The sequence below is a fragment of the Pelodiscus sinensis genome, chromosome 1 (genome assembly GCF_052426305.1).
Source record: "Pelodiscus sinensis isolate ZL-2025 chromosome 1, ASM5242630v1, whole genome shotgun sequence".
Lineage (NCBI taxonomy): Eukaryota > Metazoa > Chordata > Testudines > Trionychidae > Pelodiscus > Pelodiscus sinensis.
Genome location: NC_143052.1, coordinates 6,407,604 through 6,424,974, shown reverse-complemented (window position 1 = coordinate 6,424,974; position 17,371 = coordinate 6,407,604). Strand labels below are relative to the sequence as shown.

Here is a 17,371-nt window from a genome sequence, read left to right as displayed (position 1 = left end):
ACTTGCCTGGATCCAGCCCCTGAAGCTCATGCCCTCCCAGCACTAGGGAGCCTCACCTGCCCGCCGCCCCTCCGTGGGGCTGGAGCACACAAAATCTTGTAGGCTGGGCCCCCTAGACTGTGGTGTGTGAGGGGAATATGGGGAGTGTCTTTCTCCTCAGTCAGGGGCCAACTGAGAGTGTGTCTTGGTTCCCCCCCCTTCTCACTTGTGTGTGGCCCCTGACTTATTTTTCTGTGGGTCAGCAGACCCTGACCCCAAAAAGGTTCCCTACCTCTGGAGCAGGAGGCTGGGGGACAGGGTGGACATGTATTTTAACTTCGTATTTCCTGCTTTCATAAGTTTGGGTTACCTTCATGCTTAAACGACCTAGCTTTCAAAGGTTTGGTATGCATCTGAAGTCCATCCTTCTGGAAAGGAATGAGGCAGCCCTGACTCTCTGTTAATGTTTTTGGGTGTTTAATATTTTATAAAGCCAAAAAAATTGTTTGCAAGGGAAACAAAGTTGCCATGCTGCTATCTGTAGCCTTACAGACATGTGAAGGTCACTGCAGTCTCCTCAACCCAGATGTGCCTGCCTCTGTATAAAGCGCCAACAGATGGTGTTATATCAGGGCTACTCAACTGTGGAAGCCCCGGGGGCCACAATGATACTCACAGCACATGCCAAGAGCCACAACTTAAGTGTGGTTGCATATACATGCAAATATATATGCAAATATATGCAAATAACTTCTTTCACACTGATGGGCATGAATACAAACCACTTCCCACAATGCCCCAGCGCTCCTGGCACCACCTCCCTGGGGGCTAGAAACACCGACATCCTGTACCCGCCTGTTCCAGCCAGCCCGTCTGCTTGCATCTTTCAATGCTCACCCCACCGGGGAGCGTGTTCCCAGTGGAGGCCATGTTCAAAGGATCCTACTCACGGGCCGTGTTGAGCCCTGTGTAAATCCAAACGGCACTGTGGGCTGCAAACACACAGGCCGCAGGCTGCATGTGGAGTAGCCCTGTGTTATATTGTAGCAGGCTAGCAAGCTTCCAGTCTGTAGAACAGCTGTTTAGCCTGGGAGCAGAATGGGGCAGGAGCGACCTGTGTGCACAGTGCTTAGCCCACGTGCAGCCGGGGCCTTGGGCAGCTATGTAACCACACAAATAATAAGTTCAGGAGCCGCCAGTCAGAATCCGTAGGCCCCCATTCTGCAAATATTAAAGCTTGACTCCCTGGAACGATCTACCGGCCCTTCGCAGGATTGCACGGGTGAGCCTGGTGCTCCCAGGCGGGCAGGTCTGGCCCTGCGCTGTTCACAAGCTAAAGAGGGGAACAAAAGTCCCCTTCTCCCCAGAAGCCCCCCCCCCCCCCGACCTAGGAGCAGCGGGACAGGGATGCCAGGCTGGTGGCCACGCACGCCGCTGCAGACCAGCACGGAGGGAGGCAGCAGGCCTCGGGGATGCTCCGTGGGCTGGGTGGAACAGGCGCCTGGGGACCAGCGCCAGGCGAGGACTACACCTCCCAGGAGGCCCCGCGCGCCCCAGCGCCATGAGGCGGAGCGCCGCGCGCGGGGCACGCCGGGCGTTGTAGTCCAGGCGGCCGCCGCCAGCGCTCGGCCGGGCCCGGCGGCGGACTCCATGTCCCGTGGTGCCCCGCGCGGCGGCCGGTGAGGGGCGGCCGGGTGTCTGAGGCAGGCAGGCAGGCGGGCGGCGAGCGGCGGCGATGTCGGTGCAGGTGGCGGCCCCCGCCGTGGAGCTGAAGGAGCTGGGCGGCCCCCGGGACAAGGGGGCGGTCGCCCCCCCGCGCCCGGCCGAGCCGGGGCCCCCCCCGCCGGCGCCCTGCCCCCCGCCGGCCCCGGAGCGCGAGGCGGCCGGGGGCGCGGGCTGCGGGGCCGAGCGGCCTCCCCTGGGCGGCGGCCCCGGGCTCCCGGCGGCCGGGCCCCCCCTCGGGGCCGCCAAGGTGCCGCAGGCGTCGGCCATGAAGCGCAGCGACCCGCACCACCCGCAGCACCGGCACCGCGACGGGGGGGACGGCGGCGCCGGGCGCGAGGCGCTGGTCAGCCCCGACGGCACCGTCACCGAGGCGCCGCGCACCGTCAAGAAGGTAACGGCGGCCCCCCCCCCCCGGCGTGTGTGGGGGGAGGAACCGGCCCCCCCCCCCGGCGGGTGTGGGGGGAGGAACCGGCCCCCCCCCGGCGTGTGTGGGGGGAGGAACCGGCCCTGCCCCCCCCCCGGCGTGTGTGAGGGGGGAGGAACCGGCCCTGCCCCCCCCTCCCGGCGGGTGTGAGGGGGAAGGAACCGGCCCTGCCCCCCCCCCCCGGCGGGTGTGAGGGGGGAGGAACCGGCCCTGCCCCCCCCCGGCGTGTGTGAGGGGGGAGGAACCGGCCCTGCCCCCCCCCGGCGTGTGTGAGGGGGGAGGAACCGGCCCTGCCCCCCCCCGGCGTGTGTGAGGGGGGAGGAACCGGCCCTGCCCCCCCCCGGCGTGTGTGTGGGGGGAGGAACCGGCCCTATCCCCCCCCCGGCGTGTGTGAGGGGGAGGAACCGGCCCTGCCCCCCCCCGGCCCCCCCCCCCCCCCCGGCGTGTGTGGGGGGGAGGAACCGGCCCTGCCCCCCCCCCTGGGCCCCCCCCCCGGCGTGTGTGAGGGGGGAGGAACCGGCCCTGGCCCCCCCCCCCGGCGTGTGTGTGTGGGGGAGGAACCGGCCCTGCCCCCCCCCCCGGCGTGTGTGAGGGGGGAGGACCGGCCCTGCCCCCCCCAGAATGTGTGAGGGGGGGAGGAGCGGATCTTCGCCCCCCCCCCCTGTGAGGGGAGCTTCGGGGGAGGACTGGCCCTGATCTCCCCCCCTCCCCAGCATATGCGTGTGTGGGGGAGGTCTTAGGGGAGGGCAGCCTAAGGACCAGCCCTGACCCTCGTAATGCGGGTGTGGGGTGATCAGGGAAGGGGGGAGCTCAGGGCCTGGCCGCCTCCCTCCGCTGTGTGTGAGAGAGAGATTGGGGAACCGGCTCAGCCCCCCATTATGTATGTGGGGTACATTGTGGGGAGCTGGGGGGACCATCACTGACTTCCTGCTTCCCCCCTGTAATGGTGTGCAGGACACTGGGGAGGAGCTTGGGGACAGTCTCTGACACCCCCTCCCCCAATGTGCATGTGGTAGGTCCTGGGGACTGGCCTTAACCTCTTTAACATGGGAGGGGTGCCGGTGGGGAGTCTGGTGGACTAGGTCTCCCCCCCCCCCCCAAAATGTGGAGAGGGATCCCATTTACCTTTCTAATGTAGGGGGAGGAATTTTGATCTTTGTGGGGGACCCTGATGACTTTAATGCAGGACCCCAATAGGGAAGAGGCTTCGCCATGATTGAGATCCCCCTGGAGAAGTGGCTGCTATTTTCTTAATGCAGAGCCCACAGTGGGGAGACTGCATACAAGAATCCTTATCTGCTTAAAGCAGGACCCCTTACGGAGACCCCTAGGAGAAGGACCTCTATCCTCTTAAGTGGGACCCCTTTTTAGGCATGCTGTGGGATAGGGATGCTCATTCTTTGAGGGGGAAACTCTTCTTACCCTATAGGTATAGCTTTCCCCCTTGAAGGGGCTCCCACATAAGCGCCTTAGGTAGGGAGAGCCCTGTTCTCTATGGAGAACCTCCCTTGCTGGCCTGCTGGGATGGTGGTGGTGGGAGCTTTGGGTGGTCTTCAAGAAAGATTGGAACTTATCTCTATCCATAAGAGAGACCTTCTAGTCTTCTGGAAAGATGTTACTTGGAACCCCTTGACATCATACCCAATATTTGGGGAACCTGTTCCACTTCATCTCTCTCTAGAGGGACCAAAAGCACTAGACTGTGAGGGCTTGAACTCCTCCCTGAAGAGGATAAATCCACTAATCCAGCCCTTTTAGAAACTCCTGAGTACTCAGGTTGAGAAACTGTGCCATGTGCTATTGTAACCACCACCTGGAGGGACCTCTGGAGCCTCTCTGCTTGAGCTAAAAGCCATCTGGATCTCAGGCTAGGCTGTAGAGAGGTCTCTTGGTCTTATCTGTTGTTGTGGTCTAAGTGCCACTGCATGCGACAGTGACACTAGGTGTATGGGTTACACTATTGTATATTTTGGAGAAAGCCTAGAGCTCCCATAATCTGATACCCCCTTTTTGGGTCATCTTTATTCTTAGGTAACCTTATATTATCTATAACCCCACCTTTTGGAGTCTGCCATCCTTGGGAAGGATGCCTGTTTTCCTTTACTTCCCAAAGAACAGTGATTGCTTGAGAATATGAAAAGCATGGTGATGGGCCTTCTGTGTCAAGGATCATGGTATATTTGACCTTCTAAATCTCCCAGGTCAAAGGGGAGCATTGAAGTGGGTGGTGAGAGTGCTGCACTATGGGAAGAGTTCTGCATCCCTGCCTCCCGGTACTTTTAAACTCAGCAGAGAGAGTGCCTGATATAAAGGAAACAAACAGTACCCAACTAGGGGGAACTGATCCTCACTGCGGTAGGAGCAGAATATTCGTGGTAGGAGCAGAATATTCGTGGAGGAGCAAAGACAACAACCACTGCCTACATTGCCTACCATGGTGGGATTGTTTATGGGCTGTGAATCTGTGTGGTTGCTATAGGAAGTGAGATGTGTTGAATGAGGATATCTGGGAGTACATGCTGTTCCTTCTCCTTCTGTAATGCTATTGCTTTCCAATCACTTCCATGCGTGGGTTTGTTCCAATGACTGAAGGCTGTCTTGCCTTTCATTAAACCAGGTTTATGCAGCCACAGTCCTTTGGTACAGCAAAGAATTTAAAGCAAATGTATGCAACTTTTAAGGCAATATATAGTAGTAAAGTAAAACATCTTTGCTTGGCTTTAAGACTTTCAGGACTTATTTTCACTATGGAAAAAAGTGTATTTTAAACATATTAACTAATCGCTAATGCATGTTAAAATCCTGGTATAGACAGGATAAATTATGGCTTTAATGTATTGACTGGTCAACTCAAGATTAAAGGTATCCTCTGTGTAAGATTTGTTGTGCCTGGCTAGCATGTTAAACCTATAGTTTACCTTGTCTACACTAGGATTTTAACTGTTAACACATTACGTAACATGCTTGACATATTCCTTTTTTACAGTGTAGGCCTGACCTCTGAAGACTAATAGCCGAGGTTTTTTTTCTCTTCAGTTGCTCTCATCTTTTAGAACTGTTGGGTACTAGTATATATTAGCTTGGTTTTGCAAAATTCTAGTTGCACGAGGCAAATACTTTGTCTGTGCATGAGGAAATAATTATTAACATACTCATTGTCATAGTAAAGGGCGGGCTGGTAATGTGCCTACATTAGTAAACTTAAGTGATTTTGCAATTCTGTGTTAGTTTAATGATGGGATTGTAATCGCTGAGCAATAGCAAAATGACCTGATAAGCATATAAGATCAAATCCTATGAACATGTATATTCATGCTTAACTTTAATCACACTAATTTAATTGGGACAAGAGTAAGTAAGGTTAAACGCTTTTTCTCATGCTTGGTGCTTTAATGTTTGTACTTGTATTTTCACTATGCAGAACTGCTGCCGTCACCAAGTGTATGCTAACATAATTTTTATAGCCACTTCTCTGACCTCTTAGAATTCTGTATCTAGGCCTAAATTTTCAAAAGCGGCCACCAGTTGTGGGAACCTCAGTTTTTAAGTGTTCAACTTGAGATACCTTGGACCTGACTTCATAGGTCAAAATCACATCAGTCATTTAATCTTAATAAACTGAAATTCTCAATTGCAATTTACTAATTAGGTGAGTGCTCCTGGAGTGAGAGGTTTAAAAATCAGGCTTACATTAACTGATGTTGGACATTCATAAAATTAGATATCCAAGATCAGAAAACTTTGGAAATGTTGGCTTTAGTGACTGTGGTATGATAAGTTAGTAAGAGTAGGGTTGTGAAAGTCAAGACTTCTTAATAGATTTACTGTGTGATGGTGGCTTATTGCTTCAGCATGACTACAAAAGCATGGCTTACAGGGGAAATCCTTGGTGAACTTAAGCACAAAAAGGAAGCTTGCAAAATGTGGAAACTTGGACAAATGACCAGGGAGGGGTTTAAATGTTTAGCTCGAGAATGCCGGGGGGTTATCAGGAAGGCGAAAGCGCAAATGGAATTGAGACTGGCAAAGGATGTGAAGGATAACAAGGAAGGTTTCTACAGGCATGTTAACAAGAAGAATGTGATCAGAGAGAGTGTGCGACCCCTACTGGATGAAGGAGGTAACCTAGTGACAGATGATGTGGGGAAAGCTGAAGTACTCAATACTTTCTTTGCCTCTGTATTCATGGACAAGGTGGGCTCCCGGACTGATGCGCTAAGTGACGCAAGATGGGATGAAGATGGACAGCCCTTGGTGGGTAAAGAACAGGTTAGGAACTATTTAGAAAAGCTAAATGTACACAAATCCATGGGTGCGGACTTAATGCATCCGAGGGTACTGGCAAATGTCATTGAGGAGTCTTTGGCCATTATCTTTGAGAAGTCGTGGAGGTCGGGAGAAATCTCGGATGATTGGAAAAAGGCAAATGTAGTGCCCATCTTCAAAAAAGGGAAGAAGGATGATCCAGGGCACTATAGGCCGGTCAGTCTTACCTCGGTTCCTGGAAAAATCATGGAAGGGATCCTTAAGGAATCCATTTTGAGGCACTTGAAAGAGAGGAAAGTGATCAGGAATAGTCAGCATGGATTCACAAAGGGAAAGTTATCCCTGACCAATCTGATTAGCTTCTATGATGAGGTAACTGGCTCTGTGGACATGGGAAAGTCAGTGGATGTGAGATACCTTGACTTTAGCAAGGTTTTTGATACGGTCTCCCACAATATTCTTGCCAGCAAGTTAAGGGAATGTGGATTGGATAAATGGACAGTAAGATGGATAGAAAGATGGCTAAAAGGCCAGCCCAGCGGGTAGTGATTAACGGCTCAATGTCAGGATAGCGATCAGTTTCTAGCGGAGTGCCCCAAGGTTCGGTTCTAGGACCTGTTTTGTTCAATATCTTTAATAATGACCTGGATGAGGGGATGGATTGCACCCTCAGCAAGTTTGCAGATGACACCAAGCTAGGGGGAGAAGTAGATATGCGTGAGGGCAGAGAGAGGGTCCAGAGTGACTAAGACAAATTGGAGGATTGGGCCACAAGAAATCTGATGAGGCTCAACAAGGACAAGTGCAGAATCCTGCACTTGGGACTGAAGAATCCCAAGCATTGTTACAAGCTGGGGACCAACCACTTAAGTAGTAGTTCTGCAGAAAAGGACCTGAGGGTTACAGTGGATGAGAAGCTGGATATGAGTCAACAGTGTGCCCTTGTAGCCAAGAAGGCTAATGGCATATTAGGTTGCATTAAGAGGAGCAGATCCAGAGATGTCATTGTTCCCCTTTATTTGGCTCTGGTGAGGCCACATCTGAAGTATTGTGTCCAGTTCTGGGCCCCCCATTACAAAAAGGATGTGGACACATTGGAGAAGGTCCAGCGGAGGGCAACCAAAATGATTATGGGGCTGGAACATATGACTTATGAGGAGACGCTGAAGGAGTTGGGTCTGTTTAGTCTGCAGAAGCGAAGAGTGAGGGGGGATTTGATAGCAGCCTTCAACTTCCTGAAGGGAGGTTCCGAAGAGGATGGAGAGAGGCTGTTCTCAGTAGTGACAGATGGTAGAACAAGGAGCAATGGTCTCAAGTTGTGGTGGGAGAGGTCCAGGTTGGATATTAGGAAAAACTATTTCACTAGGAGAGTGGTGAAGCACTGGAATGGGTTACCTAGGGAAGTAGTGGAGTCTCCATCCCTAGAGGTGTTTAAGTCTTGGCTTGACAAAGCCCTGGAAGGGGTGGGGAACCTTTTTTGGGTTGGGGGCCACTGACCCACAGAAAAATCAGTTGGGGACCACACAAGGGAGAAGCAAAAAAAGAAAACAAAACAAAACCCTCCAAAAAAAACCCAGTCCCTCACTGATGTGGCCCAATCTGAAACGCTCTCACCTCACTGGTGCTCTAGCCCCATGGGGAGGGACGGGGCAGGGAGGACTGTGCTTCAAGGCCTCAGGTCAGATTTACTGTTCTGGGGTTCCAGGATTAGTGGATTTGGGGTTAAGTGTGTGGGAGAGGGTTGCCAGTGAGTGGAATAGGGATGGGGATGCAGGATCTGGCGGGAGGTGAGATGCAGAGGGGGGTGAGGGTGTGAGGTCTGGGTGGGAGGTGGGGTGCAGGAACAGGCTGGGAGTAGGGTGTCTGTCTGGGGGGGAGGTGCATGAGCAAGGGAGCATGCAGGAGTAGGGTGTCTGACAGGGTGGAGGGGGCAGGAGTAGGCTGGGGATGCAGGGTTGTGGTGGGGAAAAGGGTACATGTGGGGGCTGGGGTTGCAGGGGCTGGGCTGAGGGTGGGCACTTGTTTTTGCACTGCATGCCTCTCCCAGGCACCGGGGGTATTCCATCCTGCTCCAATGGGAGCAGTGGGGAAAGCCTACAGGAAGTGCGTCCTTGCGCTGCTGTTCCCTCAGCTGTGGGAGGGGAACAGCAGCACGCAGCCACTTCTGGCTCTGGCTTCTTCCCCACAAGCTAGATCCGGTGGGGAACCTCAGGCCTTCACCCCCCCCCCCCCCCCCCCCCCCCCCGCGCAGAAACCAGTGCTGGTGCTTCCAGTGTTGCGGGGGACTGTGAGGCTGGAGTGCCAGCACAGGTTCTCTGCTGCAGGGGGCAGCAAGGGAGGGACTGAGCTGGAGCTGCAGAATAGCCATATCTGGCTCCCTAGTGAGCCATAGGTTGCTGACCCTTGATCTAGATCATCCCTGACAGGTATCTATCTAACCTGCTCTTAAATATCTCCGCAGTTGGAGATTCCACAACCTCCCTAGGCATTTATTCCAGTGCCTAACCACCCTGACAATTAGGAAGTTTTTCTGAGATCTTCTGAGGAAAGGCATTATACAGTTGTAATGTTTTATATTAATATGTATGCTCACTTTACAAATTGAAAGAGAACTTTTTCCCTAGGTTTCAGCAGTGAAAGCACAGCTTGCATTCGAAATGTCATGCTGTGTTTTTTTTCCTGCTTCTTAACATTATCAGCATAGAGGTTTGGAATCAGAACTGAGCTGGCTATCCTGTTGATTCACAAAGCAAAACAGAACACAGCTTGCTCCTCCATAGCTAGACCGCCTCTGCAGTACTGATGGCAGTAAAAACTGCAGGATTTGTCTGTAAACTAAGTGGGCTTCAAACCGAAAACAGAGTAAAGACATATAGGGTAACAAAGTGCATCTTATTCGAATGTCTCTTGTCTGAGTGGAACTTCGCTATAACTATAAAATTCTCCGGTAATATGATTAAATCATACGTGCTCACCAGATTGGAATATCACCTGACTAGTGAGCTGCAGTTTGATATTTTACTTTGTAAAGAGTATAAATGACTCTCATGTGGCTCATCTAAATTATGATTTTGACCTTGATTCCCAGCTAATTTGTTTGTATGGAGGGTGGGGGGAGAAGCGCTGAAATTGCTGCTTTTCCATAACAAATCCAACTGGCTGGTGTGAGATTCTCACATTGTTTTATTCAATTGTTATATAGATATTCTGAATGGAACGCTTGTGTTAGATTGCCATTTACTCAATTTCATTCTAATCTATAGCAATCATTTATAACAGGGTAATAAATGTTTCCCCTAAGGCCAAATTCCCAATTGCTGCTCATAATGAGTGTGGTTTGTATGCCAGTTAGTAAAATGTTATCATTTGGAGGCAGTGTTTTAATATGTAATAACCTTGGGTCCCTCTTGCTCAGCATGTGCACAATTTATTTTTAGATAGCATGTATGATGTATTCAGACCTTTGTTGAAAGACGAATACCTTAAGGTTGGATACAGAAACTCTTGCAAATAGAAAGGGAAAAGTGACATGTAGCCCTGGTCTACATTAGGGAGTTATTTCGAAATAACCCCTTTAATTTTGAAATTATAAGCAAAGCATCCACACTACCAAGCCCATTATTTCAAAATAATGGGCTGGTTATTTTTTAAAATCTGTTATTCTGCTTTCCTTGGGGAATAAGCTTATTTTGAAATAGTTATTTCAGGAGTTATTTTGAATATCTTTATTTTGAAATAATTTCCTTGTGTAGACACCTATAGGGAGAAAAACAGTAGTAGAAATATAAAAGCAATAAAGATGAGTAAATGTTAATTCAGTGAAGGGCATAGAAAACGCAGAAATAAGGAAAGGAAGTATAATTAAGGGTCCCTAAACTTTGTGACGAATGAGTGAAACAACAGTTTGCAAGGCTTCTATAGCCCACACCCAACTTGTATTAAAATTTATAGAACTGCTAGGTACACATGACAATGAGATTTGTACTTTCTTGACGAAGTGTTTGTGTTTTTGAATTTACCAGTGATTTAAAAACCTACAGCTAATCAGCTTTGATCCTCTCCCAGACCTTGAGAGAGAGGCCATAGGGAGTATATAAAACTTTGGAAAGTGCATTTGACCTCCTGTAGTGTGTTCTGAGTATGTGAGGTTTAACACCCGTGAAACAATGTTCTACATCAAACAGGAAGCGATAAAGGGCAATATTTAAAAACATGGTGAAGAATGAGGTAATCTAGTCATAATTCCTGAAAGACATTCCTCAGCAACATTCTGGCCCCCTGAAGTTGAGTGTAAGCCTTCAAAAAGACATTGTGACTGTTGAGAGAAGAACTGATGAAAGCATAAATAAAGATTTCAGCAGTGCGAGTATTTGGAAGATGGCATTGGATGACTTGCAGATGAGCAGAAAAAGAAGGTTGATGGTCCGAGATGTTGCCAAATTCTGTGGTTTTGGTAGTATAAGTTTAGGTGCTGGATAGCATCTGAAAGATGTAAGATTTATGTATGTTTAAAGGAGGTAGAGGGGAATAAATGCATAGCATGAGAGATTAGAGGCAATTCTACCCAAAAGGAAGAACTTAGTCTTGAAAACATTGAATAGGAAGTTATGCTGTAGATTTGAGCTGATGGGCCAAGAAATAAGGTAAATGTAAAGTTGATGATCTGAGGGAGATGTAGAGTCAGATGTCCACTCTGAAAAGTGATTTATGATCTAGCAGTGGGTTCTCCCATAGGGAGATAATAAATGGAGAAGTGGATCAAGACTGGGAACCTGAGGAAGTTTGTATTGGGATGGAGGAGAGATGTAAAACCTCGACTAGGAATGGAACAGGAGCAGTCTGAGAAATAAGATACAGTCACACAGTGACCATGCTGGAGGCTGTTTGAGACGCCCAACAAAATTTAGACAAAAGTATTTAAAGCTCAGTAGAGCAAATAGGAAGAGAATAAAGACGAATCTAAGATAAGAGGGAAGGTGAGCTTTAAATCTCTCATGTGAAGGAGGCCTGGCATAGGCCTTTGCAGTACAAGCTTCTGTTTAATGCCTCAGCCTTGTCTTAAAGGAATCATCTCTAGTGGGAAGAGTGAAGCTCGCTATAGCCCATTCATGTTTTCCTCTCTACTGAGATTTCTGCCACAAAACTGTCACTAAATGGCTTAATTTTTGTGGTGAGTTTTCAACTCAAGTGCCCCAAATCCATTTCCATAGATTGCTAAACATTTGTCAGATAAAGCGACGAGGAGTCCTGTGGCACCTTATAGACTAACTGAAGTGTAGGAGCATAAGCTTTCGTGGGCAAAGACCCACTTCGTCAGATGCATGTCATCTGACGAAGTGGGTCTTTGCCCACGAAAGCTTATGCTCCTACACTTCAGTTAGTCTATAAGGTGCCACTGGACTCCTCGTCGCTTTTGCAGATTCAGACTAACACGGCTACCCCTCTGATATTTGTCAGATAGTGAGAGTTACTAGTCACTACTGACTTAAGCTGGATTTGTTCCAGCAGCCTAGAGGTGAAAAACTGTGTCCCATTAATAGTGTGAGCCATCCAGCAGAGGCTCTGTTTGCAGGAGTTTTGTTAAGATTAAAAACAGAATGGTTGATGGCGGTGCTATAAAAAGGAATCAGGGTTTAGTAAACTCAAATTTTTACTGATTCATACCCTAAAGCTTCATAGAAATGCAGCTCAGTCTGTGTAACAGGTATTATTATAAGGATAATGAAGAAAGCCAAAATCAAATTCACTCAATGCTTAATTCAATATAAATGTATTGAATTTCAGCAAAGCCTATCTGGGCTCCCAGAAGTCAGTCTGGTGCTCTGAAATGGCAGGAGTCGGCAAGTATAGAAATAAGATTGAAGAACTTGAGATTTGATTTCCACAAGCAATTCTGATGATGTGTAAAGTCTTTTAGGTTAAATACTTCCGAAACCAAATCTCTGTTGGGAACACTTGCTGAGAAAACCACTTGCTGGCCAACTCCATGGGCTAGCTCCTTCGGCTATCTACTCAATGTTTAACCAGTTAACTAACTAAAGGGGATTTTACATCCCTAGATCCAGGCAGCTGGATTTGCAGAGGAGAAAGCCTTTCCTTCACCAGTAATACTGAAATTAAGAGATTAAGTGGGTGTTATAAGCAAGTGAGTAGAAGTGGTTGAACTCCACAGAAGGCTTTATTACAAAGATTAGCTGAGAGTTGTGTCCTAAAATGATTGTTGAGCCATTGTAATTGAGTATGGGATGACATGGTTATGCTTCTTTGTACATGTGAGAAGGGGAGGACATTATGCTATATATACTTGGGTTTGGAAGGTAGACACTTGAAGGACACTTTGTGTAGTGCAAGTGAGGGGTTATGAAGGCTTAGCAGTGGAGTCAAGTTCAAGTGTAACATGGAAGTGGTGATTAGGGGTGTAAAATCCTTTTTTTTTTTAGTTAATCGACAGAACGTTAAGTTTAACTGGTTAACTTATTAAATGGAGGCAGATGGACTGGAGCAGCCCCCCCACTCCAGCCTGTTTGCTTTGGGAGTCACTGCCACTTCTGGTCCCATGTGGGGCTTCTGACTGGCAGCCCTGTGTGCTGGCCTGGCGGGGCTGGAGCAGTCCTATGCCTGTGATGGACTTCTCCCTGGTTACTGGTTAACTGTTACTCAGTAAGCATCACTCATTAAGGGTGATGCTTACCAGGTAACCAGTTAACTGTTAACATACCTGCAGGAAGATATTTCTTTCTGAGTAAAGAATGTCTTTTGGGTCTGTATTTGTACAGCAGCTAGCACAGTGGGTTCCTGCACTAGGATAAGGGGTTTAGGTGCTCTAGTTAGATGAATAATAATAAGAGGTTCAGGATCAGGAAGATACCATGATTACATCCAAAGGCAGCAAGTGGAAGATGTGAGTTGAGGGGATGACTGGAGTGAGTGGGTCATGTTTCAGGATGCCCAAGAGAATGGCTTGTCTGAGGCATTTAACTGAAAAGTGTAGGGGTAACCAAAGTTTTCTTTGCTCAAGGAGGTGGGATGAAGAAAGAAGAGTAATCAGTTTTTCAAGAAGTGTTTAGTATTATCAGCACAAAAGTAGCAGTCCAGGTTTAAGGGATGTATGAAAGAGGTTGGGGTTAGGCAGGAAACGACACTGTGTGGAGCATGAAAGTGAGATGCAGGCGAGTTAGAAGAGACCCATTTGCTGTAAGTGTGGAACCAGGGCTGGATGGAACCTAAGATGGATGTGTGGGAGTCAGTGTCAGAGCCTGTGTACTGAGCCTGGAGAGGAGCCTTCAAGGAGAATTTGGAAATGCAGGGACAGCATGGGAATTCTGTGCTATACCCAGGGCAAACCTCAGGAGATACTGTGCGTAAGATCCTCAGGAAGCTGTGTAGGGGATGGTCTCAAGCTCTGTCTTGAGAAAGGAAAGGCTAGAGGCTGGGTCAAGAGATGTCTCTTAAGTAGGGGGTGGGGAGAGGTCAAGATCTATAAGGTAGAGCTTAAAAACCCCACTCGCCCCTTGTGACCCTGTGAGCCTCTTTTATGCCAACTGGTGGCAAAAATCTCATCCTGCACATTGTCAGAGTATTAAGCCAGACAGTATCTTTGTAAGGCAGGAGCTTGCAACCTTTTTCTTTCTGAGGTCCCCCTCAACATGCTAGAAAAAACTCCCCTCCTCTCCCCCCCCCCCCGCTTTGTGCCACAACTAATGTTTTTCTGCATATCTAGTAAATTAAAAGCCATCGCCAGCATTGGGGGTCACAAGCAGGGCACTTGCAAGGCTAAGATGGCTTCAGCCCCATGTGGTATAGCTGAGGTGTCAGCTTTTTTCTCTGGACCCCAGCAACTCTAAAGCTGGCCCTGCTCTTCGGTTTATTTTGGCCGACCCCCTGAAGCCCTTCAGGAATAGGGATGAAAGAGTGTAATTGTTTAAACAGTTAACTTATAAGCATGACACACCAGCTCCAGGCCCTGTTCCGGGGGAGTTGGCTGCTGCTCCGCACTGCCAGCTCTGCAGTATAAAGTGGGGCCAGGAGCCAGTGTGTGCTGGGAGCTGGCTTGTACTATAAGCCGGCTGCCAGCCCTGCTCCTGAGGAGCTGGCTGTAACCCGCAGCATATGTAACTGCTAGGATTTTTAACAGTTACATTTTTAACCTTTTTTTTTTTTAAATCCTTACTCAGGATTCTTGGTTGACAATCACCATTGTAAGGTATCATGAAAACTGGTGTCATGCTGGTCGTTAATACATTGTGTGATGTATGTAGGTGTTGTGTATACAGAGTTATGGATGTGTGCTGGAAATATAAATAGAGATGTAGCTGCATTAGTCTGGTCTAGCCTAACAAAGATGCTAATTATCTTACCCATTACAAAGATAGCTTCCCCAATTATCACCTCTAATATCATTAGCTCACAGACATTAACCTCTCCCCCCTCATCCTCCCTCTGTTGTGAAATTTGATTTGTCCTTTTTATATGTGTTCGCTTTTTTTGATTGTATCCCTTTGGTATATATGGACATGCCAATTTTCTTCCACAATTTGATCTGAGGAAGTGAGTCTTGCCCATGAAAGCTCATCATCTAATAAACCATCTTGTTAGTCTTTAAAGTGCTGCATAGTCCTGTCTTTTGTTTTTGCTGGAAATATGTTCTTAACATGTATTTTGGAGGCAGCTGATAAACCAGCTTACTCTGGACCTGTGGAGTCCAACACGCTAGCCACTAGTGTCTGTTTTGCTATTTGAGTGTGGCTAGTTGGCTTGAACAATGTGGCTGTTTTACCTGTTAAGTGTGGCTAGTTCACTATAGCAGTAGCCATTATAGTGGCTACTGCTTCACAGCTGGTTGGACAAAGGAATGTGGATTTACCTGTCAGCATGGATCAAGCTAACAGTTGGATGAGAAAGCAGCATGGATTGATTAGAGGTAAACAGACTTCTATTGACCTTTGCTTGCAAAGTAAACGAAGTGATCAAGCCGCCAATCAAAAAAGCAAATTAACCAAAGGATGAAGAAGGGTCTTATTTCCTGCACCCGAGAGAACAAGCAGCAGGGGAGAGGAACTTGTCTGGGTTCTTTTCAAAGAATACATTCCAAAGGTCTTCTGGTCTAGAAGAGGGAAGAAAAGAGGACTCTCTTGCTATCTATCCCTCATGTATGCAAAAAGGATTCTCTGATTCTGGGAATGTTGGGACCTCGTGCCAGAAGGACTGAATGTTGCGGACTCTCAGGACTCATGTGCCTCGGTTCCCTACCGCCCCGGGAGTAACCCTCCATTGGCATAACAGGTTGCATTCTTTTGCTAGTGTTAGTCCCTCTGGCCCTGTTGCCTGGGACTGTACCCTGAATCTTCAACACACCTCTCTCCCCACGAGCCCCTTCAGTGGGTGCACTTGGTCTAGACCCCTGGGACCTCCATACCCAGAGGGAACAATGCAACCCTGATCTCTAGACTGGAGTGACTCTCAGACAGCTTAAAACAGAGCGGTTTATTGAATGTCTGAACACAGCGTAGGCAATTCTCAGGGTCCTCAGGTCTAGCAACCCTTAACACTGTACATCTAGGTCTCTCCCCCATTCAGGTAGGCTCTGGATGCTCTCTTCCCCATTCTAGAAGCCCCCTGTTTCCCACTGAGCATCCTGAATCATCTACCCCAACAGCTCCTCCCTGCCTCTTTTCTTGCTTCCCAGGTAAACAGGTCACCTGGGCCTTTCATTTTCTGTCCTTTGTTGCCCCTCTGGCTGGAACCAGTTGTCTAAGTTCCTGGGGCCTTCTTTCCTCAGCTCATTGTCCTCCAGCTGGCCAGAATCAGCCAGCTTCAAAGCTGGCCTGGGCCTCTTGGTCACCAGTCACAAGGGTACCCTATCTCCAGGCCATTGTCCGAGGTCATACCTGGTCCCCTGCAACAACAAAACCCTCTTCCCCCATCTCGTTTAATGTGCAGCACATAGGGAAACTGAGGCACCTGCACAGTATTCATGCAAAATACTAAAAAAATCCCCAATGTTGTCACTCGGGGGATGCTGATAAGTTGATGATAAACTGTTTAAGCAAAAACTGTAGTTTGCCAACATTAAATTTTAATCACTAAAATGTGTTTTTGTTTGTAACCATACCTATTAGTATCACTTAAATTTGCACTCTTTATTAATAAACATGATTAGTTTTGTTATAAACTGTTTCAGGACTGTGTAATTAGGTAAAGTGTGTGTCCTCAGCTGAGCCAACAGGGAAGTGAATATTTTACTTCGTTGGAGACAGCAAGCTTGGTAATTTCAGTGAGGATACATCTACACAGCAACATTATTTCGAAATAACTTAGTCCGCGTCTACACAGCAGGCAGTTATTTTGAAATAATGTCTAAATACTGTCAAGCTGGAGGACTTCTTACTCTGACTCCTGTAACCCTCATTGTACGAGGAGTGAGGGAAGTCAGAGGACAAGTGCACTATTTCGGAATAAGTGCTGTGTAGATGCTCCCGATTTTGTGACATAGCTCAATTTGCATAGCTTATGTCGAGTTAAGCCCTGCTTTGTACGTGCACCCTGAGAGTCCAGTGAAGGACTGGATACTGAAGAGGAATGGTTTTCCAGGTAGTATGGGAACTGGGGTTCACTGAACATTACCTGGAAGGTGAGGTTAAAACTGGCAGGTTTTCAAGGGGTTTGCTGGTTGGGTGCACATACATTTTAAACTACAGCAAAGTGATTTCTTGGTGAGGCAGAGGAGTAACAGTGCTTACAATCCTGAGCACCCTGTGAAAGTGTCATGCTTGTGATTAATAAAGTGCATTTTTGGAGGAGTATCATCAGTGTCTGCAGAATCTAAGGTTTCATTTAAAAAAAAACAAAACCGTAACCTTTATGATTTCCAAGAGAGTATATGAACACTAACCGCAAAGGTAAGTCTGCGGACACAGCTCATTTTTACTCAGCTGCAGCAGATCAAAAACTGATCAGTCTTTTTAGTTTTCTTTCTGC

At 48.2% G+C, this 17,371-nt stretch overlaps 1 protein-coding gene across 1 annotated transcript in view; it reads left to right on the top strand.

Moving 5' to 3' along the window:
* The first annotated feature begins 1,651 nt into the window (after positions 1–1,651).
* The window catches only part of AHCYL2 (adenosylhomocysteinase like 2), a 174,923-nt gene continuing 159,203 nt past the window's right edge, over positions 1,652–17,371 (top strand). The window contains exon 1 of the mRNA XM_075925413.2: positions 1,652–2,095. Coding sequence (XP_075781528.1) covers positions 1,715–2,095 — 381 coding nt within the window. The 5' untranslated portion in view covers positions 1,652–1,714. The remainder of the gene's footprint in view (positions 2,096–17,371) is intronic.